A 24,009-nucleotide genomic window follows, 5' to 3' on the forward strand; every position below is an offset into this window, starting at 1 on the left:
TGGTTTTTTTGTTGTTGTTGGTGGTGGTGGTTTTTGTTTTGTTTTGTTTTGTTTTTTGAGAGCTGAACCTTTTTTCTGTCTGTGAGCCAGAAAGGTCAGGCTGAGGCCTGTCCACATCCACGGTCCCCCCAGGCTGGACCTCCTCTCTGCTTTCTAACTATGTGGAGGTACCTTATCAAAATCCAGGTACTCTGGGTCTCCCTACCTCAGGACAGTAAGGTCCCAATGCCCACTGGGGTGCAGCTTTCAGATAACTACAGTCACCACAGGTTTAACACATACCCAAAGACCTTTGAGACATTTTCCCCAGTATACCACAGCCAGGCCTACAGGGTTGAGTAGGTCCTGCAGTCTAGGGCTAGGATTCTCTTCCAGTTAAGTTCTTTGTACTCTGCCTCCAAGTGGAGACATACTCTTGTCTCCTCCCTTGAGGGTTAATCCTGTTAACTAATATAGTGGATTCCTTGCTTTTTCAACTTTTTTTTTTTTTTTTTTTTTTAAGACTGAATCTATTTAATCCTGGCTGTCCTAGAACTTGCCACGGAGACCAGGATAGCTTTGAACTCAAAGCATCAGCCTCTGCAGTTCATGGATAAAAGCCTGGGCCAACCACCCCCCTACATATGTGTTCTGCAAGGTGGCTGACCTTAACTGTAAGAGCAAAGCTTTTGTTCTTCCTTCTCTTCCTTCCCCCAAGGCAGTTTAGACTTTTACAGTTGCCTTCCCTGGGGTTTTCCTTTCAAAGGCTAATAAATTCTCAAACGTCTATTTTAGTCTGTTTTTGTCCTTGAGCTCACTTGTGACCATTCTCTTTTCTCTCCTTCCTTTCGAGACAGAGTATCTAACTCAAGAGATCCTCCTGCCTGGCCTTTAAAATCCTTTTATTAGGGCTGAAGGGATGACTCAGCAGTTAAGAGCTCTGACTGCTCTTCCAGAGGTCCTGAGTTCAATTCCCAGCAACCACATGGTGGCTCACAGCCATCTGTAATGGGATTCAGTGGGATTCAACCCTTTTCTGGTGTGTCTGACAGTGTACTCACATATATAAAGTAAATAAAGGGCTGGAGAGATGGCTCAGCGGTTAAGAGCACCCGACTACTCTTCTAGAGATCCTGAGTTCAATTCCCAGCAACCACATGGTGGCTCACAACCATCTGTAAAGGGATCTGATGCCCTCTTTTAGTGTATCTGAAGACAGCTACAGTGTACTTATATATAATAAATGAATAAATCTTTAAAAAAAAATAAAGTAAATAAAAATTTTAAAAAATCCTTTTATTAGTGAAACTTAAGATCCCCAAGAGGGGACCCTGATTTCTCAGGTATCACCAAGATTTCTGCCTTTTTTTTTTTTTTAAGATTTTTTTATTTAATGTGTGTACACTGTAGCTGTTTTCATACACACCAGAAGAGGGCATCAGATCTCATTACAGATGGTTGTGAGCCACCATGTGGTTGCTGGGAATTGAACTCAGGGCCTCTGGAAGAGCAGTCAGTGCTCTTAACCGCTGAACCATCTCTCCAGCCCGATTTCTGCCTTTTAATTCTTTAATTGGCAGAGAAAGCAAACCCATTCCTACACCCCTAGCCAGTACTGCCTGGGTCTTGGGGTCTGACTTTGGTGTCTTGCCAATTGTGGAGAAAAAGAGGTAGCGGATTCAGATGGGACAGCTTGGGACGACATATTTCCAAAGTGAGCTGGCCAAGGGCCCCATCACACAGTGAGGCATGCCCGTTAATCCCAGCACTCAGCTCCAGGTCAGCCAGCTACCTGTCTGGAAACTAAAAACAGAGAGAGCTGGACAAAACTTAACTCCTGCTAGCTCAGGAGAGGATGTGACTAGGAGGAGATGCTGCAAGCCAGCCTATAATCCCAACTACTGGGGAGGCAGGAGGATCAAAAGTTGCAGTCTGGTGGCACATGTCTTTATTCCCAGCACTTAGGAGGCAGAGGCAGGTGGGTCTCTGTGGACTCAAGGCCAGCCTGGTCTATATAGCAAATTGTAGGCAGCCAGGATTACACACTGAGATGCTGTTTCAAAAGAAGAGGAGGAGGAAGTAGAAGTAAACAGAAGACTGAGGATGTAGATCAATAGGTCAGTAGTAGAACGGATACCTAGCCTGTGTGAGACCCTCAGTTCAATTCTGAGTATCACAGAGTGTTAGGGGAGGCTAGAGGTGGAGACTGAGAACTAGAAGTAGACAGGTGACCCCAACACACAGCCCCCCGGCATTCACCAATCACTGATACCCGAAAGGGCAGTTTATCAACTTTATTAGCCTGAACTCCTCCCTGCCAGCCCCAGGGGCTGGTCCCTGGGCACAGTGAGCAGGACTGAGGTTAGATAGGTTTGACCCCTGGCTCTGGCATCTTGGGACAGCCAAGCCAAGGGAACAACAGGTGCAAAAGTCCAAATGTTGGCACTTCAGGTGTGGCCGGTACCCAGCCAAGCCACAAGGTGGACCGGCGCACCATGGTCCTCTTCTGGCAAAGGGTCCACTATGGCAACATTCCTTCCCGGACAGCTGTTAGGAACAGTTGGTGATTTTAGCCAGGAACTGCTGTGCCCACCACTCATCCAGGTCAATAGGTACAAAGTCTGTGGGTAGAATAAATGCCGGGCGGTGATGCTGCTTACCGAGATGGTCAGTGCCTCTGCCCTCTAGCAGATCACAGCCCCTAATCTGGACTCCGAGCTTAGCACTCAATGGAAAACGGGGGAATCTGGCCCAAGACCTCCTTCCCCAACTACCTGGGGCTACCTGGTATAGAGGATTCTCTGGGGATTCGGGGGATGGGGGAAGGCTCACTCTGTAGCCGGGGATCAGGAGTGCTCTCCACATACTGCACAGGCCGTGGGCCGCCGTCATCGGCAGGGCAGCCATCCAGCTGTCGCTCTACCTGCTGCCAGGCTGTGGGGGGAAAGGACAGTTAGAATGTACCGTGTCCCTGGTATCCCTCCCACCCCAGAGCCTGGGGACCACCTTGGACTCCAGCCCAGCTCAAGGAATGGACATAACTAGGTAGAGAGCCAAGGAAAAGTCTGGCCCCTGAGCTGCTACGGGGAAGGACAGGGCAGAGTCAGGTCCACACTACTGGGATTCTGCTAAGGGGAAGGACAGGGCAGAGTCAGGTCCACACTACTGGGATTCTGCTAAGGGGAAGGACAGGGCAGAGTCAGGTCCACACTACTGGGATTCTGTGGCTTGAGCCGTACCCCCTGGTCCCCTACTACCTTCGGACACAAATCGGACGTTCTCCTCGTGGGCCACTGTGTAGGTCTCTTGGGTCCCCTCGAGGGATGGGGAGGTGCTGAGGGGCCTCCGGCCATTCACTCGATTGAACACAAGCCTTGGCCCCGGACTGTGGGAGGGTAGGAGACAGATAAAGTTGGCACCTGCCATGTTCAGGAACTACTATGCAGGGTTCAGGAGCGACCTCTGTACATACCCACTGTACCTGGACAGGCCCAGACCCAAACTAGACCCTTCCTTAACCAGAGCAGCTGCCCTTAGCTGCTTCGGGACAAGGCCTCTCTGTTGCAGCCCCTGAGCTTCCTGCAGCTCAGCTGTGTTATCTCTGGGCCCAGGGAAGGTGAATGATTGCAAGGCAGAATGAGCCCAGTCAGCTCTGTACCCAGACCTTCAGCAGGGCTCCCAGCGAGGCCTCCTCTGTACTCCCACTCCCACCAGGCAGGCTTCCAGTAGCCTGGGTCAGACCTCAACATGATCAGAACTTTATGCCATCTGTCCCCACCCGTCAAGCACACCCCCACTTCTAGAGATGCCCCACAGATCCCAGACACCTCAATGACACCCCCACTGCCGGAAAACAGACCAAACAAGGATGGATCAGCATTTACCCTTCCCTCTCCCTGGCTGCCCCCAGGCCCCAGGGAGATGAGCACAAAATGCTAGGCTGTCTCTGAGTGGGAAGAACATGACCTTAGGCCTGACCCACTCCTCAAGGCAAGAGAAAAGGACTACTTGAATGAGATGCCCCACCCCCACCCCACAGTCCTGTACTGTACTCTCTCTCTAGGGGTGAGGCCAAGCACAGGCCAGGGGCAGGGCAGGAATGCGCTATCCCTGTAGACTGGCGGCAACTGGACCAAGCCCTGTGCACAAGAAGCCTGGGGTGGAGCCACGGAGGGAATGGGGCCGCACCTACAGTAGGAGGTGGGAGCCGGAGTCCTGGGCTGCACCTGCCACTCCGCCAGGCACTCGCGGTCCCGGCAGGCCTGCTCGCCTTCCTGGGCTCAGGTGCCCCACGCCGCTCTGGGTTCCTCCTCAGGTGAGAGGGGCACTAAAATAAAGAGGAGGGTCTTGAGGGGCACAGGGTCCTGCCAGCCCCAGGGCTGGCCAGGTCTGGTGGCTACAGAAAATCTTAGGTGTGCCAGTGGGGACCAGAGGAGGCAGGACTCCTCCCATACCCACTGAGGTCCTGTGCTTTTTTGCTGAACTAGAGGGCGTAAAGGCATTCTTAGTGGAAATCCACCCCCCACCTTGCCTGCAACCACCTCCACCCCAAAAGGGTTGAAACTCAGTGAAAGCATTAGGATTGGATATTGAGTCCTTCTGTGTTTTTGTTTTGCATGGAGGGTCTAGGTCACAGCAATCTTCCTAAGTACTAGGATGTAAGTCGGTGTGCTACTACACACCTTTACATTGGCTTACGTTGATTCTAAAAAAAAAAAAAAAAAAGGAAGGAAATCCCAGCCAGGGGCTGTGAATAGTAGTGGATTAAGGTGGTGGCCCAGGAGCTGGAATGGGGCCCCAGAGGGCAAGGGCTACACACCCAGAGCTAAGCCCTGCCCAGTTTCTGCTTAGAAGCCATGGTTATATAAGACAAGGCTCTGTAGGGGAAAGGGCACTAATCCCAGAGTGCACCTGTACCTGCTCCTAGGGCCATCGCCTGCTGCAGCACCAGGCCATAGTGCCCCATAGACCTCCTCCCATGTACTCTTCTACCCCCTCAAGGTGACTGGTCACTCATCTTTCAGCCTGGGAGAAGAATCCCCCTGTCTGTGCCACACAGTGAAGGACATCGAGATTCAAAATCAATTCCAGGATTTGGCAGTATTCTGACCCCAATGCTTACAAACTTTGACTCTGTCCCAAGTCTCTTCTGCCCAGGGGTCCCTGAACATTGTCCCTATCTGCTCTCGGTGGGGCATGTGATCACATGGTCTCATCTCAAGTCTCTCCCATCTGTCTCTTGCCAGGAGAAAATATGTCAGAGGCACAGGCCTGGTCATCATAACCGGCAGCACCCATACCTAGCTATTTAGTGGGTTGAAAGCTTCAAGATTTTTGCCCCACACCAGCAGGAGGATGACCAGTGCCTCCTGCGTTCCCTCTTGCTGGTCAGAAGGAGATGGTAGCGGAAGAAAGGCTCCAGGGAAGACAAGACAGGGAAGATGGTGGACAGGGGTGACTGGGAAGGGTGGCCTTGAAAAGATACAGGGCTAGATGTAGAATTACACGTGGAGGTCCTATGGGAGATGGGAATCCCCAGTCCAGGGACCAGGAAAGGGCAACCTCAGAGGAAGTAGAGAAGGAACCTTGTCCTAGCTCCTTAGTTCCCAGAACTCAGAAGGTCAGGAAATCAATCTTTCAGGCTTCAGGTGCTCTACCTGGCTGCTGCTGCTGCTGACTCCAGTCCTCCACACCAGTTTAGCCTACTGGAGCCTGTTTAGAGTATGGAATGTGGTGTCCCTTTGCAACTTAGCATTCTGGAGAATGTTACTTCCTTGTTCTCCTCCTGCCCCCCAATACTGCCACAAACCTATCCTTGTCCCCTAACTATGAGGACTTAAAAAGGTGGTTTCCTAGGTAAAGAGATAGGCCGGTCACTAAGGACACTCCAGCTCCAAACTTCCTGTCTGGTGACCACTTTGCGGTTATACATCTGCACCACAGAGTTCTCCCAGAGATGCATGACAATAAGATATACACCAGTGTCATCAGGATGCCCCCCTAGGGCAAACACAGGCCACACAGGTGTCTCCCACCTATAGCTTCTGAAGCCCAGTACCTGAGAGCTAAGAGGGGTGGACCCAGCCACAACGACCCCCCATCCCCCCCAGCAGAGGCTAGTCTTGGCCTCCCTTGAGAGATTGTTTCTTCTCTCTGAGGGCCTAAGGCCCTTAACCCATTCACATGCCACTTCTACTAGAGTCTTGAGCCCAGGCGCCTACATGCCTGTAGAGACCAGGAGCGAAGTCTACGGATACAGGAAAACGTACATTAAGCTAAAGAAGTAAAAGGTTCAGCCTTGATATTGTGGGATCACTTCCAGGTCACACTGGCTAAAATCCAAAGTAGATGGGGCTGAACTTCCCGGGGCACACTGTGGGTTAGGAAAATCAGGAAACTGTTGAGACCCACAGGCTCGGACAACTCTGAGGGCTGCAGTGCCTCAGAGTGTTAGTGAAGCGCAAGGACATGATAAGACCAGCAGGGAACACGTGCGCTTCTTCTGGTCTGCAAGGACAGGGCCTGAAGTCCTTGAAGGCCAGGGCCTTGGGCAACTTTTCCCAACTTTGACCTCGACCACTTCCCAAGGGGTACAAGTTAGCGGCCCAAGGTCGCCAGGTCCCTCGGTCTCCCGTACTTGTAGTCCTTGACAGGCGGGAGCGATCAGAAGCCCGCAAGGCCCCACGTGGCCACCAGGGTCCCCGCAAGCCAGCTGGGCCCAGAAGTAGCCGCGGAGCAGGAGTGCGCGAGCTGCCTGCGCCCCGCCCCCTGCCCGCCTGGACGCGTGGTCCCCATCAACCTTCTCCAAGGTCACCCTCGTGCCCGGCGGCCCCACTCACCTTGCAAGGGGCCAGGGTCCCTGAGGCTGTGCAGAGGACTGCTCGCGCGTGGGTAGCGCGGTCGGCGGCACGGGCTGCCGGCATTTCAGGAGCTCGCCAAGCCTGCTCTCCACCTGCTGCTGTGTGGCACCTGCGGGCCAGGGCGGAGGGCGCTGTCAGCCGCCGGGGGCCAGCGGTCAGGACGTCCCGCCTGCCCGCCCGCCCTGCGCACCTGTGCGGCGCTGCGCGACCAGCTTGCTGGGGCCCTTGGTGAGAGTGTACATGGTGCGCCGTCCCGCCCGCCCCTGGCAGCAGCCAGATCAGGCACCCTCCACCAGCTTCACTTTGCAGTCTCAGAGGCACGGCCCCTTTAAGGAGGGAGGACGGGCAAAGATGGGCGGAGCGACCCACACACGCCCCCTGCCCTTAAAGGAGCTGCGCCCACTTGGCAGTCTTCTCAACTCTTTAGAAAATTGGCAAAGACACTAAGTTTGAGCCAGGGGCGGGGTGCGCTCACCAAGGAGTACACTATCTCTAGAATGGAGTGTGTGTGAGAGCGTGAGTGCGAGCGTGGTGTGTGTGAACAATCTCTAAAAGCAACAGTATTCCAGTTCATATTTGAGACCCCTCAGCCAAGTGCCTAGACAAGCTTGGGTTGATGGGAATCACCTGTGTTGGTGTTAGGTGTGCTTCAGAATGAACGCTCTAAGACGAAAGAGATGTATTTTAAGTAGCTATGAAGTCCCGTAGGACTGGAGGAAGACCAGGAGAATATAGAGACCTTAAGGGGTACCCTGAACCCTAAAGTACTAACCTCTCCTCAAGGTTATGTTCTGAGCCTTCCTGGAGGTGCCCCCCTTTCCCAACTACTGGGGAAGCTGAAATCAATCATGTCTGTGAGGAGAGTCATAGGATTTCCCAGAACAGATTGGAAGGAGGAAGAACCCCAGCAAGAGCGGAAGCAGCCCAATTCCCCAGTTCTCCTTAATGACCCATATGAAATGCTTTGCTGGGCATTGTAATGTGAAGTCTTAAACTGTATCTGCCAAGACTTGTGCCACTGCCACCTGGCCTTAAGATTCCTAGTGCCATATTTGACGAGGGTCGAACTGCTGGCACTAGGGACTGGGGAAGGCAGATCGGTCAAGTCTTGGACCACGTAAGCAAGATAAACAGTGAGGAAGGGGTGACGGTGGGTAGCTGATCCACCTCAGTCGCAGGGTATCCGAAAACACCGGTGTGGTTTGCTAGCGGAACTCCAAGGACTTCTATCCCAAGTGGCCAAGCCTTCATTCCTCTTTTGGCCCAGGACCTTGGGCCGTACATTATCCAGAGCAGGACTGGAGAATAAACGGCTCTTGAGTGTGTGACATGTACTAGGGAAGCATGAGAATGTCTTTTCACCTGAGACAAGGCAACAGTGACAGACCAATGAGAGAATCCCACCCAAGTGTAGTTGGTGAGTCAGTGAGGTGCAGGTATTTACTGGAGCATGGGTGACTCTTTTGCTGTGTCACCAAAAAGCCCACCACAGTGTAGGTGACAGCTCATGAGCAGGGGATTGCTGGAGCTCCTTTCCCAGCCTTACTAAGAGTCTACTTAAATCTCCTCTCTCCCAGCAGTGGGCTCCTGGTCATACAGCCTTTGGGATGGGGGCATGGAGGCTTTCCTGAGCTTCACAAGTTTCAAATTTCCTTAACTTCCTGAGTCTTAGAGCTTCCCCAGAGGAAATGTTTCAGTCTCTAGGAAATAACTCCATACCAGGCCTGTGGCTGCCAAGGTGAATGGGAAAGAGAGAGTTAAGGCCTGGACGTATACTGAAAGAAAGGGCCACTTCCTGGCTAAATTTGTCCCTTCCCACTTCCACAATGCCTGACCCGCCCTCACTAACCTTTCCCTCCAAGGCCACTGTGGCCTGACTCAGCCTTGAGCATGCTGTTAAATTACTCATGCATGGTAGGAAGGCAGGACAGGATGGATCCTGGGAGCTCATGATAGTTTGGTTGGTTGGTTTTTTGTTTGTTTGTTTGTTTGCTTGTTTTGTTTCGTTTTCTTTCCTTTTGCTTTGAGACAGGGTTTCCTCATTGTAACCAACCCTGGCTGTCCTGGACAAGATCCGTAGAGCAGGCTGGCCTTGAACTCACAGAGACCCATCTGATTCTGCCTCCCCAATACAGGGAGCAAAGGCATGCACCACCACTGCCCCAGCAAGGGGCAGGAAGGATCAGTTGGGTCAGAATGAAGCACAGTAAGGGAAGTAGGTATACAAGGTGTGGAGAGTATGCATCCCATACACTGACAGGAGCTCCCTTGCAGTAGGTCCCCCTATAAAGTTTGTGCAACCCCAAACTAGCTACTACCAAAGGCCCAGTCTCATACAAACTCATCAATGGACAAACTCAGTCTTTGCTTGAATAATCGGTGGCCAGAGCTGGAGGGCAAGAAGTGCTCACAATAGCTGCAGCAAGAAGTCCAGGGCTGGGTTCCGAAGGCCTTAGAAGGCCTTCCAGGTGGGGCTTGTTCTGAGGCTGGGGCGTGGGCAGGTGAGGCAGGGGGTGGGGGTGGCGATAGAGGTGGGAGTCTAGTGGTCTCAATGGAGCAGGAAGCTGAGGAGGTGGAAAGACATGTTGGAGGGGCAGATAGCCTGTTGAGGATTGAGCTCGACAGTAAAGATGCAGTGATCCCAGGCCACCCGAGGATATAACCTTGGTAGAATGTCAGTTGGGAAGCCTACAGTCTGAGAGTGTGAGGGGGATGGGAGATCACAACTAGAACTGGAGACGCCCTGGATGAAGCCTCCATGCCCTGACTATGCCCTTCTCAGAGAAAGACACAGTGGATCTGGACACAGAAGAGTCGATGTGAAAATAAAGCAGAGGGCTGGAGAGATGGCTCAGCAGTTAAGAGCACGGACTGTTCTTCCAAAGGTTCTGAGTTCAAATCCCAGCAACCACATGGTGAGATCAGATCCCCTCTCCTGGTGCAGCTGAAGACAGCCACAGTGTACTTATATATAATAAATCTTTAAAAATAAATTTAATTAGAAAGAAATCTATGCTAAAGTTAATAAAAGACCATGTGCAATTTAAAAGTCAAAAAAAAAAAAAAAAAAAAAAAGCAGAGACTGGAGTCACAGCCCAGTGGCCAAGACCTTTGTTTTGGACTTCTGGTCTCCTGGTCTCCAGAACTATAACAAAATGAACTTGTTTGTTACAGTAACCAGAGAGGGCACACAGAGGCAAGAAGGACAAGGGCAAGGGCTGGAGAGAAACCTCAGGGGCCTTGAACTCAGTGGGGTAACCTAACCATAAACACATGGGACTGGGCTAAGGAAAGGAGAGTCCTGCTCAGTCCTGCTCAGTCCAGTCTGTGAGACAAAGACACCTGCGCCTCTAAGGGACAAATATAGAGGCGCACACCTGCTCATCAAGTATTGCCCAAGCCCTGCCTCCAAGCCTAACCCCAGAGAGACAGGTCTGAAGAGAGGCCAAGGGTAGGAGAGTGTGGAAGGACCAGAGTAATTTATGTTCCTAACACAATCCAAAATCTAAGACCTGGGGCTCTCAAGGCCCCTGATAATTTGGTAATAAAAATAAATTCATTTGGAAAAGCCAGCATCAGCTTCAGGAGCCTGTACTTCTGATCTTAACAGGAACCCAGCCTCAACAACTGCTTTGCCATGGCTGGTGAGTTCCTCTTACAGGCCAGCATCAAGTACTCAGGATCTCCAGGAAGCAGGGGCCCACACAGGACAACTGGAAGGAAAGCCTCCCACTCCTGTCTGATGGCATGTCTGCTCCTGTCTGATAGCATCTGTCTGCTCCTGTCTGATGGCATCTGTCTGCTCCTGTCTGATGGCATGTCTGCTCCTGTCTAATGGCATCCATGCCAACTACTGACCTCAGTACTTAGGGAAAGTGTTGGCGCGGCCAGAGCAGTGACTCCCACAGTAGGGTATTCAGCAGAGGCCAAGAACTCCTTAAACATTTTGTTGAGCTTTGTTCTCCAAAGCAGCCTCCCTGTGGGGAAGGGGAAGCAGGAAGATCAATGGACTGTCATCAGTCTCCATATTTCCCTGATTTGCTTGTTTTTCAAGACAGAGTTTCTCTGTGTGCTGAGGCTAAAGGTGTGCGTGCTGTGCCACTATGTTTTAAGAATTAATGTTCATTCTTTGTCTTGTTTTCCTTTTCAGACAGGGTTTCTCTGTATCCCTGGCTGTCCTGGAATTCCTTCTGTAGACCAGCCTCCCAAGCACCACCACCGCCAGGCCCCAGTTAAAATTTAAGTAGCTCCCTGGCTGCCACAGGCTCTTCCTGGGGCTCTCTTTGAAGCGTGTGTGTGTGTGTGTGTGTGTGTGTGTGTGTGTGTGTGTGTGTTAGAACAGTGTTGTACTTTGATGAAGAGAATGAATAATCATCCTCAACCTTTCCTGAACTTGGACAAATGGAAGACGTTCACATGCCCATCCAAAAGTCAAAAAAAAAAAATTCCATGAGTAATCTATGGAAAAAGTAAGCCAGGTAAACAGAGGTTTAGGAGTGAGTAAAAGGGAGAGCCTGGCTCAGTCCCAGTCAAGGTCACCTCCAATACCAAACATTCAGAACCACCTGTTAGGGGACTGCTCAGAGTGAGTGAGGGGCTGGACTTCAGGATTCTTCCTGAGTCTGGACTGACAACTTTTCAGTGGGGTTTCTAGAGTGGCTGCCCTATGTCCCATCCTTGAGCCTTGACACATAGTTTAACTACACTCACAATCCTGGCCACTACGGCTGACTGGAATAGATACCTCAGTCGCAACCGCAAACAGGAACCATGCTTAGCCCTGAGCGGCATGATGTAGTTTGGGACAGAGCAGCCTATGCAGTCCTTGAACTAGCTGCTGGCAACCAGGCATGGGCATCTCGGACATTTTTCTCAGACAGCCCCTGTGAGAAATGGACGTCTTCAAACCCCCACGCAAGGTGACCATCAGAGGAATATCCTAGTCCGTGCACTCGTCGCTTCGAATTTCAGTTCACTGATCACTGACTGCCTCCTGCTATCTATCCGTGGACCTCGAGCTGTTGCTAGCCGCCTCAACGTCACACAAAGCTCATCTGAGCTCCAGGTGACCCAGATCACAGGAGTCTGGGTTCCTCAAGCTCCATTCAGTTACCACCCACAACGTTCACGCTCACAAGGCTTGGTTCGTTGAGCCTCAGGACCCGACCGCGGTCTCAAGCTTCCAAGAGATCGCAACTGCTATGGTTTCCATAGCGCACAACCAAATCTTGGCTGTCTATAAATCTTCGGCACCCAGATTTTCTCGTTTCCCACGGACGCCAGCAACACTCTGGGACCCGGTGGGATATCAGGTCCAGCAAAGTCTTGTTAACAGTCAGCGCACAATAGAAAAGACGCATGCGCGGTACTGTTACTTGAGCATGCTTGCGACACAATTCGTATGTCGTACAGACCAGCACTTTACTCAGCAGCGCCGCTGGTGTAGTGGTATCATGCAAGATTCCCATTCTTGCGACCCGGGTTCGATTCCCGGGCGGCGCACGTTCGTTTTTCTTTTTCTTCCCTGTTTATCTCTGAATGCCTTGCAATCTGAACGCCACTTCTAAAAAGATGAGGGGCAAACGCAACAAATGAATGTTCAAAGTGACCAACATGCTGAAAACAAAGTGAAATTGAAAGACTCCAGGAGACGACAGCCTTTACTCGAACCTTGTTCCCTGTACGAAGTCACCGCCAAACCCACCCGCCGGAATCAGTCTCTTGCGGATGCCGATCCTTTTAGGAGTTGAGAGGCCACCTGACAGCTATACTGCTGAAGGCGGTTGTCCGTACGACCACAACTCCCGTAGTGCTCCGCGCAAGAGCTGGACTACAGTTCCCGTGGTGCCCCGCGCGCATCCCAAACTGGGCTGGCCCCTCCGCCGCGATGTTGGTGGCTGCGGCTGCTGAGCGAAACAAGGAGCCCATCCTGTGCGTGCTCCGCCAGTATGTGGATCCTGCCCAGCGCGGGGTTCGCGTGCTCGAAGTGGCCTCGGGCTCCGGACAGCATGCCGCACACTTTGCACGGGCCTTCCCGAACGCCGAGTGGCAGCCGTCGGACGTGGACCAGCGCTGCCTGGACAGGTGCGGCTGCGCGGTGTCTTCCTCTTGCGGCCGCTTGGGGCTGAGCGGGCGGCGGGGCTGGCAGACCGGAAAAGAGGGCAGGCCCAGGTCTGGGTACCAGACTGAGGCAGTGAAAGCAACGGGCTGCAGGGTCGACAAAGCTACCCGCTTGCTGCTCCTCAGGACTTAGTCCCTGAGTCACTGAAGGGCCTCGTCGGCCCTAGCCCACGCGCTGCTCTCCACAGCATTGCCGCCACCACCCAAGCCCAAGGGTTGTCCAATGTGAAGGCTCCGCTGTACCTGGACGTGACCTGGAAGTGGGAGCAATGGTGCGGGATCCCACCGCGATCGCTGGACCTGTTGCTCTGCATCAATATGATCCACATCAGCCCCCTGAACTGCACTGAGGTGGGGACCACTGTGGAGCCTAGCTTTCACGTTTTAAGGAGGAACGCATGAGTCTCCAGCTCCCAGCTTACTGTGTCTACCTGCCTTCCTCTCCAGGGGCTCTTCAGAGCAGCAGGACACCTGCTCAAAACCAAGGCTGTGTTGATCACCTATGGGGTGAGTGATCCCCACTTTAGATGCTCCTAGCAGCCTTAGGTGTTTCTCCACTCTTGAAGCTGAGAGGCTGGGACCTAGCCCTTTTCTTTATTGAGTGCAGAAAAAGTTGTTCTTTCCATACTCCTATGGAAAGACCTCCAACCTATCTTGCAAACCAGCCCTGTGGGAATGACTGACCTTGGGCCTATAAACTGTGTCTTGTTCTCACAGCCCTATGCCATCAATGGGAAGATCTCTCCCCAGAGCAACGTGGACTTTGACCTGACCCTCAGATGCAGGTGAGACCTGGGTAGGAGGTGGCTTGACTCAGAGAGAGGGTAGGCTGGATGAGACCCTCAACTCTGCAAGTGATCTCAAACTCCCTTCCCAACTGCAGGAACCCAGAGTGGGGGCTTCGTGACACTGCCCTTCTGGAGGAATTAGGCCAGGCTAGTGGCTTGACCCTGGAAAGGATGGTAGGCAGGGCAATGTGGGGGTTGGGAGCCTCCCTGTGATTAAGAGTCACTCCAGCAAAGCATTTTTCCAGGTGGACATGCCAGCCAACAACAAGTGCCTGATTTTCCGGAAAGAATAGCATCTCTGTCAAAAGTTATCCTGGTACAAACTAGACTTCAGCCCCTCCCTCACTGAGCAGTCCTTGGGATAAATTAGCCCCTCCTGGTCTGGTGGCCTCAGGGCTGCAGAGAACCTGGTCCCAGTGGGCCTTAAAATAAAGCCTTTGTAGCCCACTGTGGACCATCTATACCACACTGTTTGCTGGGAACACCTCGGGGAGGGCAAAAGGGGACTGGTCTGGGAGAAGATTAGGGCTTGGGATGGGTGGAGCTGAAGCAGGACCCTGGAAGCTGTCTTTCTCTGTCCCTGGAGAGAACCTTATACGACTGTATGAGGGCTCCCAGGAGTGACTTGGTGCTACTTAGTGACCTCAAGGAGGAACTGGAGCTCCATCTACTCACAGGATCCCAACTGAATAGATAGTGCCTGGGGGGTTGGGGGTGTGCGTGTGCAGCCAGAAGGGAACCAGAGGCCATGAATCCCACAGGCAGAAATTTATTCAGCAGGAAGAAGGGCAGGAATGAGGGTTATGCATAAAGCTAGTCTTGGAAGCGGTTGAGCAGTTCACAAGCCTTCTTCTCAAGCAGTTCTACAATCTTCTTGACTCGCTTCTCACTGGCAGCACGGACGTAGCTGTTGGCGTCCAACACAGCCACACCTTCACGAACCTCACCCATGATGACCAGTGGCCCATCGCCAACTGTCACATTGGGGCATGGGCAGGCCCAGTCCATGCCACTTAGTGTCACCTCCAGGTATTTGGTGCCTAAGAACTTGAGGCCCATCTTGTCGTCCTTTAGCACATCATCTAAGGCCACACGAGCAATGCCGCCTGCAGCCTCGGGTTCCTCCAGTACTTCTGTGAGTCTGCCCACAATGGCAAAGTCACTGCGGCACAAGCTCAGGGCCAGCTTGCTCTTGAGACGGCAGGCACGGCAGGGTGGTGTGCGTGGTACAGGGCAAGCATCCTCACAGCTCTCCCGGCTCTCAAAGTTATTGCTGTTTCCCTCACAGCCACTGTATATAAAGGGGTGGCACTGCTGCAGCAGTGGGCTGTAGGCCCAGCGTGGCTCCCAGCCCTGGCAGGGGCCCTGGACTGGAGGCAGCGCGCAGACATCCCCAGGGCCACGGACACAGGCCTGTTGGCATGCTTCATAGGTCTCGAAGCCCCGGGCAGCCCCATCGCATTTGAGGGCTGGGAATGTCATGCAGCTGCCTCGTTGCGGGTCAAAGCGCCAAAGGACATGATGGGGGGTAGGTGGGCCAACACAGGCTTGTGTGTCGGGCTGGCACTCGGCCAGGGCCAGGACACCTGGGTCCCTGTCCTGAGTAGTTGCCCGCTGCAAAACCGAAAGGGGAAAGTCAGCCCGCAGCAGGCCAGCAGCATTCCGTGCGGTGCAGGTGTACAGGCCTGCATCCTCCAGCTGAGCATTGTAGAGCACTAGCTGTCCAATGCTGGTGACAACCACGTTGCCATACATTTGGTCGGGGCGCATGATCAGGTTCTCCCGCTGATGGCTCTGCTTCTCCCATGTCACGGCAGGTGGTGGACGGCCACTAACGTCACAGTGGAGACTGGCTGTTCCCCCCACATGCACGGCTTGTGGTGAGGGACTGTTGTATAGGGCAGGTGGCATGGGAGCGGCCCCAGGGGTTGGGCGAGCAGTGGTCTCAGGTGGTCCGGGGCTGCTGGGTGGCCAACTGAGAATGTGTTTACAGGGTACGACATGCAGGTGGAGGCCTCGCAGGCAGGCTTCTGCGTCCATATAGCAGCGGTTGTAATAGGTGAGGCCATCAGAAGCGCAAGTGAAGCTGGGCTCTTTTTCACAGCGGTCACGGCAGCGACAAACCGGCTGCCCATCCCAGATGTCACAGTCGGAACCCTGTTGTGGGCATTGGAAGTCTTCGCAGGAGGCTGCTGTCTCAGGTGCAGCTGGGCCGCCACTGGGGAAGCGGGCAGCCACGCAGCTCTGCAGCCCACACACATTGGTGCAGCACTTCTCAGATGCCGCACAGTCCTGAAGGACAGGGACAGTTTAGTGGAGTCCTGACCCCTACCCAGCCTTGTCTATGCACTACCCTTGCCTCTGTCCTAGGAGAAGTAGCTGCCTCTCTCAAAGCCTCCTCCCCTAGGGAAAATGGTGGCTGTGCTTTCTGAGCAGTATGAGTGCCAAGGCTACATGCCACCTTATTCAACCCCACTGAATCCTCAAGACCCCCAAACAGGCCTCATTAGTGTTCCCACTGAGCAGGTGGAATGGTGTACAGGCAGCTGCTCTGCCATCAGAGGGCGCACCACTTTGGGAGCTCTTTGTCCCCTTCAGTCTAGGAAAAAGAACTACAGGCAGGGGTGGGAAGGATGGTACCATTTGCAGGGGTAGGGTCAGAGGCCTGAGTCCACATGACACTTTTTTTTTTTTTTTTTAAAGAAAAAAAAGTGGTGCTCAGGCAGGTGAGAGACAGTATTGGTGGGGATGAAGTCAGTCCAGAAATTGGAGATGTTCTTGCTCTTCAGAGGACAAAAAGGTGGGGGTATCCTTTGAGCCCCGTGTACAGGTCATGGCCACAAATCCAGGTAAACTGAATGTGGAGGAACCCGGACTCCTAGGGTTGGAGTCTACTCCCCACAGTGAGGAAAGAGCTAGGGTGGGGCCCAGGATCCCACGAGATGCCAGTGCTCACCTGGTCCCTGGTACACTCACGCTCACAGGTGCTCTGGGCGTCGACCCACAGGTGGGGGCTGAGCTGGTTGGGGCACATGCCAGGATGGCTTCCAGGCTCTGGCAGCAGGTTGGTCTCCGAGGTCAGATGGATGAACATGAAGGCAAAGAGCAGAGGCAGGAGTGGCTGTGGGGCAGGCATGGGAACCATAGGGCCAGGGGGTAGGAGTGTGTGGCCACCAGCTGAGACTCCCTATAGGCATCCACCCTATAGGGTCCTGGGAGGATCACCACCCCTACCTCAGAGGACCCTCTCCTGTAACTCTTGGACCTCACAAGGCTGGAGCTCACAGATGATGCTCTTCTCTGGAACCCTGAATAGTTATTCTGGGGCCTCTCAGAACCTGTCCACAAAATACTGGCTGGCCCTCTCCCAACCACTGTGGGTGGTTCCCAGGCTCTGGTCAGCATAGGACTGGGAATAGAAGAAGAGGAAGGGCTGGGGAGGGGCCAGAGGCCCTGAAGCTCAGAGCAACTGACCACTAGGGTCACCAAGGGGCGGAGAAGGGCCAGCTAAATCAGGGAGGGGGACGCTGTAACCTGAGCCCCTCCCTCTACAAGCTGGAGCCCAACAGGGATCAAAGTCCCCTTAAAGACCCTCCCACCCTCTATTCAGGGAGGAGGGGCAGGGCTGGTAAATTTCGGCTTTTGTCCTGAGCTCTTCAGTCTCTCATTCAGTGAGGTTGGGCAGGGATGAACTCCAGCCTCAGCTTTTAGCCTAGATTTCCTCCAAAGGCAGCCAAGGACGGCACCTGTCCTAATTATAGGTAAGGCACACACATCTTCCACTGGCAAGTGGTAGAAGTTCTGTTCTCTTCTGGTCCCCTTCAAGTGTCACACTCGTCAAAAGGCCTTGGCATGGGATAAAAAACCTGCTAGGATGCTTGGTGCTCACTTGTAATCCCAGCAGTGGGTCAGTGGGCCACAGGACGATCCAGATTGAGGCCAGCCCAGAGCTACAGCAAATTCCAGGCCCGTTTGGCTCCGTAAGAACAAACTGTCTCAAAAAAACCTCTTAGGTATTGGCATCTCACCAGCTGAGGGCATAGCTTGGCAGGATTTATGGTCCTAGATGTACCTGTTTCTCTACAACTGGGCTCCTAGCTTCTAGCTAGGGTTTATGCCCTCAGTTCCTTCAAATGGACAAAGCAGGTACAAAATAAATCAGAAGTCTATCTTGTCAGGGTGGAAGCAGATGGATGATCCATGGGCACTGGCCACAGACTGTCTCATGTCAACAACTGTGGTACACAGTATAAAGAGCACAGAGAAGCCACTGAACTGACCACACACAGGGCTAGATAGATGGGTACCTCAAGGGATGGCCAAGTGCATCTTCCAAAGAGCAAGCATCCTAGATGTGGCTCAGGGATCTAAGTACGTTCAAGCCTTGCTCCAACAACCCACCATGAAGGCCAGCATCCATTCTTTAATTGAACTAGAGGCTCCACTACTGTGGGGGAGGGCAGGGAGATCAAAGCTGGTGGCAAGACAAAGGCCCTGGCTGGAATCTGCCTTTCCAAACCCTTTCTGTGGCTCCAGAGGTCCCCAGGGAGTGGTTTTCTCAGAGACAGGAAGGAAAAAGTCTGTGTGACCCTCTGTCTGACCTCCTGACCCAGGAGGCAGGGTAATAAGAGCCTGGTCTGGTCAGGAGATCAAGAGATGGCTACCAGGCGCCAGTGTCTGCTGCCTTACAAAAGAGCTGCGGGTGAGCCAGCTCCCGGTGAGGGGGCAGGGATCACCAGGCCACAGGCCCAGGATGCAACTCAGGAAAAGTGCAGGTGACACCTGAGCCAGAGGCCACGTTTAAGCGAGCTGTGCTATCCCACACGGCTTTGACTTCCAGTGCATGAGGCATTACCCTGGCTGAGCATGGCCTGCAGAGTCCATGCCCTACTAGGTGCTTTCTGCTGAAGGTACCAACTCCAGCTCCCATGGCAGAAGTCCTTGGTGCTGCGGTAAGCTATGTGAGGCCGTCTGCCCTGGGCTGAGTAAAGGCTCTGAATAGATAGGCCGCCAGATGCTAGCCTGGCCACAATCAGACCTCAGGAAACAGTGCAGCTTGTAACCAGGCCTGGCTACTTTGTGGCTGGGAATGTGAACCCAGTCGATGGATGGCTGCAGGTCAGCAAGGTCAGCTGCAGGGGACAGTTAACAAAGCCTGGGACCATTCTGTCAGGCACAAAGCAGTGCTGGCTCTGTTCTGTGGCGAGCACACTACCAGACACCCTTACCACCCACCCCCAACAAACCAGTCAGATGAAGCCAGACTGATGTTCACAAAGAAAAGACATGAGCTCACTGCTGAAGTACATTTACTGTACAAAGAAGTAAGAACAAAGAACCAGGAATGGTGGAGTCCACAGCAGCAAGTGTAGTGTTGATGGTGTGCACGCAGGCCAATCCAAGTCCTCACAGTCTATACCATTCTATTCGCGACTCCAGAGAAAAGGTCTCTGTCAACAGCAACAGGACTGGTGGGGGAAGGTGATGCTTGATTGTATCCAGCCTCTGGGCCAGGGTCCCAGGGGCCACTGCTTATCAGGCAGTTCCCACAACCACAGCCCTGTCCCCCCCTACAGGCATTAACCCAATCTCCCAGAACTGCAGGCTGGCGCAGTGTCTACCAGTGCCCTAGTAACATCCATGGCAAAGATGGTCTTAGGAAATATGCACTAAGAGGTCCCCAGCAAGGGGTCATGGCTCCTGTTATAGCCAGGACCCTGAGGGCAGGAGGTAGAGTTAAGCACCAGCGTGCCTGAGGGCTGTGTCACCAGGCAAGGACAGGGAGTGGTCACACAGGACATCCATTGGGGACAACATCCCCACAGGGGAAAGGCTAACCAGAGCAGACTGGGATAGGCGGAGCATTGTGGAAGAATACAGTCCATGGCTTCTTCAGAAGTAGCTCAGTCTAGTGAGTCCCTAAGGAGGGCTTGGTGTTCACCCCCAAGGTTGAGGCCTCTTTTCCAGAGTGTCACTAAGAAATTCCAGTGACATGAACTTAAAGGCAGAAGGGCCACAATAGGCAAGGAGCAGCCATAAAACACAGCAAGGTTGAGGAGTACAAGCTGGTAGACTCTGGGGTCCTAGGCCCTGCGCCCCAAGCCCAGATCCTAGGGGCCACCAAGCACTAAGTCTACCGGAAGCTCTGTAGCCTCCGCCGGAGATGTGCATAGTAAACATCACCAAAAGTGCCGGGCACAGTGGGAGGGGAAGTGGGGCTTTCCCAAGGTGCACCAGCTCCCCTCGGCTCTTAGGAGGTCTCGGGAGCTGAAACCTTGCCTATGCCCAGGGTACTGATCACCTCTGTCAGATATGGAAGCTGGGGCCAAGCCTGCTGCTAGAAGCATCTGAAATACACCCTGGCCCCATCTGTTCCCCACTGGCCTCTGAGCAACACCCAAATCTGAGCAAATCCTTGGAGTTCATCTGGCTTCAACACTGAAGCCCTCCATCACTGCTTCATCCTTCCTTCCCTGACGTCCTGAGCTTCCCCAACGGCTGATGTGGCTATGAGGGGCATCCAGGCTTCCCTGACAGCCCTTTAAAAATGTACAAAACAGGTAAAATGTTCTCCATATAAATAAAGGGGAGCCAGGCTCACTTCCAGCCTGGAGTCCAGGACTGGTTCACACCTGGCCCCCGTAGCACCAGCAGCCCTGCTGCCTGGTTAGCGGAGCGTGTTCTCTCCTGCACGCCCCTCCCCTCCACTAGCTCAGATGTGGAGGGAAGCCTGGAGAGACCCAGGCAAGGTTGTGTAGCCAAGTCTTCCTGCACGCAGCAGGGCCTAGCGCCTGGCCAGGAGTGCTCCAGCGTAAGCCCCAGTCTGAACAGGCGGAACCCACAGGTCCCGCTAGGAGATCTTGCAGTTGCTCCGAGAGCAGTTCTGAGGTGGGCTCTGGGGGGGACGGATGGACTTGGACCTCTTAAGGCTGTTGCCCTTGCTGCCACTGCCCCCGGCCCCACTTGCCAGGGAGTAGGAGCGGCCGTGCATCATGACAGCGTTCATGCCGTTGGCCATGGAAAAGGACTTGAGGTGGCTCTTGATGGTGACAGGTAGAGGGAGCTTGTCGATGAGGTGCACAGGGGTACAGGAGACAATGGCACGGCAGCAGAGGTCCTGCAGGCTGAAAACTGTGAGGGGGAAGGCAAGATGGAGGAGGGAACAGGTAGGTTTTGTTAGAGGAATTACACAGTCCTTGGACTACCTGTAAAACCTGCTACTGCGTCTCACCAGCTCAGGGCTCCTGGATGCCCCACTATCTGACCACTGGGTGGCTCCCATCTCCAGCCTTACAGCAGAGCATACCACACAGTGCGGCCGCTGGGAGAGGCCAGTCTGCCCAGCTGCTGAGACAGGGGTAATGGTGGTGGTGGTGATGGGGGTGGGTGACTTTGGAATGCAGCCTTTACTATAGCTCTGCTTGGAGGTTAACTCAGCCTTTTGGCCCAAGAGAGGGACTTAGTTACCCTGCTCTCTTCTGTGGCTCCGTAGGGTGACACTGATCATTTCTGTGCCTGGCATGGACAATGACCCAGACATTGCTGAGCTGCATATGCTGCCTCCGTGACCACTCAGCAGCAAAAATGCACATGCAGGCATGCAGAGGTCTGCTCTCAAAGTAGAGGGGGCTGCAGCTCTTAGAGACCACCTAGACTAACTCCACTCTCAATGCCTGCAGTTCCACCATTACGCCCCATCGCTCCACTAGCGAGCACCCTATCAGAACTAAGCCTCAGTCCCACCTCGATTGGGCCTCCAGATCTTCTCCATGCCATGCCGCATGAGCACGATGCGGGAGAGCTCAGTGAAGGACTCAATGACGTTGAAGTTGCACAGCGGGCTGACTTCAAAGAAGGTCATGCAGTTCTTCTCTGCGTAGGCTCTGGCCTGCTCCGTTGGGACTTGCCGCTTGAAGGCGAGGTGCAGCCGGTTCCCAACCAGGATCCGGGGAACACCAGGTGCATGCTGAGGAGGGATTCAGAACTTAGCAGAGGACAAACACAAGCCACCCCCACCACTTGGCCATAGGCAGGGCTCCCAGTGCAGACTCTCTGCAATGCAGCAAGTTCAGGGCATTATGGAGGGAACCAGATAACCAAGGAGTCCAGTTATTTATGGCTGAACAACACTCCCAGGCATGTCCAATCACAGCTTGGTCCCACAGTCTCTTCTGGAGAGGCACAAACCCACACTTACCTCATCAATCTCCTTGATCCACCGGTCAATGCCATCAAAGGACCAACGGTTGGTGATGTCGTACACCAGAAGGATTCCCTGTGAGTGAGATGGAAGGAGGTTATCCACAGGCATGTCTGGGCCCACTCGCCCTGAAACTTGCTGGATGGGAATGGTCACAATTCCTAGGCAGGGCTAGGAATATGGCCCAGAAGTGAAGAGGGGAAATGCACCTGCCATCCAACAGGAGAGCAGCAGGAAGGAACCTTCTGTGAATTGAACTGGCCCAGCCCACATATGCCATCCTCTCCGTCCCCCGAGAGCCTGGCCTGGACAGAACTGACTTTTAAAAAATGTTTAAATCCAGGCCAGTCACAGGCATTACTCTGAAATCATTCAAAAGTCACACGGGCTGAGCCTACGCACACAGGTCAGAGCTTTGGTCGGGGGAGGGGTGTGAAGAGTCACAGAACTCACTGGAGGGGCAAGCATTCTGGGAGTCAGGCCATCAGCGAACTCCGCCCTAGGGGCACCTGGGGCTGAATGGAGGCCGCTCTGAGTTTTCCAACTCCAAACTTGTACAGCTGAATGTCAGTCACTCACAGAGCAGTAGTCAATGAGAGCCGTTCGAGCCGGGAGAAGCAGGATTTGCTACGGGGCCTTTCCTGCCACATCCCTCAGAGACCAATTACTGGGAGCTCAGCTTTGGGCTATCTCCATCTGCCTCCAACATCCCAGCAGGGCCACTATCATGACTTTCCAGCAGGGGCAATGTTGAGCACACTGCCAACCTGCCTCTTGTTCTGAGTCGACTTTGAATGAGATTCAGCAATCAGAGTCCACTCAACAAATTACCCACTTCTCTTCCCACAGGTTCTCAGACATGGAGGACAGAGAAGGAAGAAGAGAAGGGGGAAGATGGGAACAGGAAGAGAGAAGCTGAATTGCCATTTCTGAAAACTCAGGCTAGTTCCGGGTCCTACAGAGACAAAGGTACCTTACCCACAGGTACATAGCAGGCCTGGCTCAAGCTGGGCAGCAGTTGGGGAGGAACTTCTCTATCCTGGAGGTGTCCCATACCAACCTTGAGGCCAGTTACCACTGAGGAGTCAAACTGGAGTTTGCCTGACCTCAAGGAGCCAGGCTGGTGGGTAAAAAGGTTAACATTTACAATAACTAAAAATGGCAGAGATGGAGGTCTACACTTATAATCCCATCACTCAGGAGACTGAGCCAAGAGACTGCTGCAAACTCAAGGCCACTAGGTCTAGGCCAGCCGGAGCTATATGACAAGACCCTGCATCAAAAGCTTGATGGTTTAAATGAAAATGGCCCCCACAGCTCATATTTGCACGCCCAGAGAACCTGAGTTGCTGGGGGTGGATTCTGAGGTTTCAAAAGTCCACGCCAGGCCCAATATCTGTCTATCCGTCTCCCTTTGCCTGCTGCTGCAGATCAGGGATGTAGAGCTCCCAGCTACTTCTCTAGTGCCACACCTACCTGAATAGCACCATGCTCCTGGCCATGATGATAATGGACTAAGCCTCTGAAACTGTACACAAGCCCCCAATTAAATGTGTTCTTTTATAAGAAGTTGCCTTGTCACAGTGTCTCTTCACAAAAATAGAACAGTAACTAAGTAACTAAGACAAAATCAAACAACACAACAATATTGAGTCCCGACTTCCTTCCAAAATCAATAAGCAAACACATCTCTAGCATGAACCTGCTGCCTTGGCACAGGGAAGAAAGCTCTCATCTGTTGCCAAGAGAGGCTGAGCTTCGGAGGTGACAGTGCCACTAGAGCATCACTTTGTGGAGCGACCTGGCTCCTGAGACTTACTCAATGGTGTGTCAAAGACTTCCCTCAGACGCTCACCCAGAAAGTTTCAACAATGAAGATCTTCTCTTTTTCCTAGAAGAGGGATGGGGATGGTAGGGGTGGCTAGAGTTCATTGGCAGAGCCTAGAGCACATGAGGCCCTGGATTCTAACCCTGGCACAACAGAAGTAGAAGGGTGGAAAGAGAGAGGGAGAAAACGTCCAGAGGGGAGGGGGCTGGGGATACAGCTGAGTGCACAGCACAC

At 53.3% G+C, this 24,009-nt stretch overlaps 4 protein-coding genes and 1 non-coding gene across 10 annotated transcripts in view; 2 read left to right on the forward strand and 3 right to left on the reverse strand.

Annotated features, from left to right (window-relative positions):
• Positions 1-2,258: 2,258 nt before the first annotated feature.
• On the reverse strand, positions 2,259-7,160 carry Mcrip2 (MAPK regulated corepressor interacting protein 2). Of its 3 annotated transcripts, none has more exons than XR_004389089.1 (5): positions 6,819-6,908; positions 4,168-4,306; positions 3,237-3,364; positions 2,812-2,913; positions 2,259-2,600 (listed from the first exon to the last, which is right to left on the reverse strand). XR_004389089.1 is itself a non-coding variant. In XM_032913320.1 (5 exons), exons 1-5 carry the CDS (start codon positions 7,079-7,081, stop codon positions 2,501-2,503), a joined length of 438 nt encoding a protein of 145 aa, XP_032769211.1. In that variant the 5' UTR covers positions 7,082-7,160; the 3' UTR covers positions 2,259-2,500. The 3 variants fall into 3 exon arrangements, 2 of the variants coding, with proteins under 2 accessions (XP_032769211.1, XP_032769210.1); XM_032913320.1 differs by lacking the exon at positions 4,168-4,306 and adding an exon at positions 7,030-7,160 and having other exon boundaries at positions 2,259-2,526; positions 6,819-6,948; XM_032913319.1 differs by lacking the exon at positions 4,168-4,306 and adding an exon at positions 7,030-7,160 and having other exon boundaries at positions 6,819-6,948.
• A 5,110-nt stretch (positions 7,161-12,270) lies between these two features.
• Trnag-ccc lies at positions 12,271-12,341 on the forward strand. Its single transcript has one exon. It is a non-coding gene; the product is annotated as a tRNA-Gly (tRNA).
• A 352-nt stretch (positions 12,342-12,693) lies between these two features.
• Positions 12,694-23,516, forward strand: Mettl26 (methyltransferase like 26). 2 transcript variants are annotated; one of them, XM_032911630.1, is made up of 6 exons: positions 12,694-12,923; positions 13,148-13,310; positions 13,407-13,466; positions 13,677-13,744; positions 13,843-13,921; positions 13,993-14,208. In XM_032911630.1, the coding sequence occupies exons 1-6, from the start codon at positions 12,727-12,729 to the stop codon at positions 14,038-14,040; spliced, it is 615 nt and encodes a 204-aa protein (XP_032767521.1). In that variant the 5' UTR covers positions 12,694-12,726; the 3' UTR covers positions 14,041-14,208. The 2 variants fall into 2 exon arrangements, with proteins under 2 accessions (XP_032767521.1, XP_032767522.1); XM_032911631.1 differs by lacking the exons at positions 13,843-13,921; positions 13,993-14,208 and adding an exon at positions 22,797-23,516.
• On the reverse strand, positions 14,237-17,620 carry Wfikkn1 (WAP, follistatin/kazal, immunoglobulin, kunitz and netrin domain containing 1). The gene is made up of 2 exons (XM_032911625.1): positions 16,704-17,620; positions 14,237-16,039 (listed from the first exon to the last, which is right to left on the reverse strand). The coding sequence occupies exons 1-2, from the start codon at positions 16,890-16,892 to the stop codon at positions 14,561-14,563; spliced, it is 1,668 nt and encodes a 555-aa protein (XP_032767516.1). The 5' UTR covers positions 16,893-17,620; the 3' UTR covers positions 14,237-14,560.
• Rab40c (RAB40C, member RAS oncogene family) overlaps positions 19,040-24,009 on the reverse strand; it is a 35,085-nt gene continuing 30,115 nt past the window's right edge. For all 3 annotated transcript variants that reach the window (XM_032911628.1, XM_032911627.1, XM_032911629.1), the window contains 3 exons: positions 21,945-22,022; positions 21,491-21,713; positions 19,040-20,878 (listed from right to left, as the gene is read on the reverse strand). In XM_032911628.1, coding sequence (XP_032767519.1) covers positions 20,598-20,878; positions 21,491-21,713; positions 21,945-22,022 — 582 coding nt within the window. In that variant the 3' untranslated portion in view covers positions 19,040-20,597. The remainder of the gene's footprint in view (positions 20,879-21,490; positions 21,714-21,944; positions 22,023-24,009) is intronic.

Source organism: Rattus rattus, chromosome 9, assembly GCF_011064425.1.
Source record: "Rattus rattus isolate New Zealand chromosome 9, Rrattus_CSIRO_v1, whole genome shotgun sequence".
NCBI classification, from domain to species: domain Eukaryota; kingdom Metazoa; phylum Chordata; class Mammalia; order Rodentia; family Muridae; genus Rattus; species Rattus rattus.

Excerpts from the sequence above, each read along its gene's own strand:
- Wfikkn1 (XM_032911625.1), bottom strand. The coding sequence starts at position 16,892 with ATGGTTCCCATGCCTGCCCCACAGCCACTCCTGCCTCTGCTCTTTGCC. Across the intron at positions 16,040-16,703 it reads GTGAGTGTACCAGGGACCAG|GACTGTGCGGCATCTGAGAA; the intron begins GTGAGCACTGGC and ends CCTGTCCTTCAG.
- Mettl26 (XM_032911630.1), top strand. The coding sequence starts at position 12,727 with ATGTTGGTGGCTGCGGCTGCTGAGCGAAACAAGGAGCCCATCCTGTGC. Across the intron at positions 12,924-13,147 it reads GACCAGCGCTGCCTGGACAG|CATTGCCGCCACCACCCAAG; the intron begins GTGCGGCTGCGC and ends TGCTCTCCACAG. Across the intron at positions 13,922-13,992 it reads GCTTGACCCTGGAAAGGATG|GTGGACATGCCAGCCAACAA; the intron begins GTAGGCAGGGCA and ends GCATTTTTCCAG.
- Mcrip2 (XM_032913319.1), bottom strand. The coding sequence starts at position 7,081 with ATGTACACTCTCACCAAGGGCCCCAGCAAGCTGGTCGCGCAGCGCCGC. Across the intron at positions 6,949-7,029 it reads GGTCGCGCAGCGCCGCACAG|GTGCCACACAGCAGCAGGTG; the intron begins GTGCGCAGGGCG and ends CCTGGCCCGCAG. Across the intron at positions 2,914-3,236 it reads CGTCCGATTTGTGTCCGAAG|CCTGGCAGCAGGTAGAGCGA; the intron begins GTAGTAGGGGAC and ends TTCCCCCCACAG.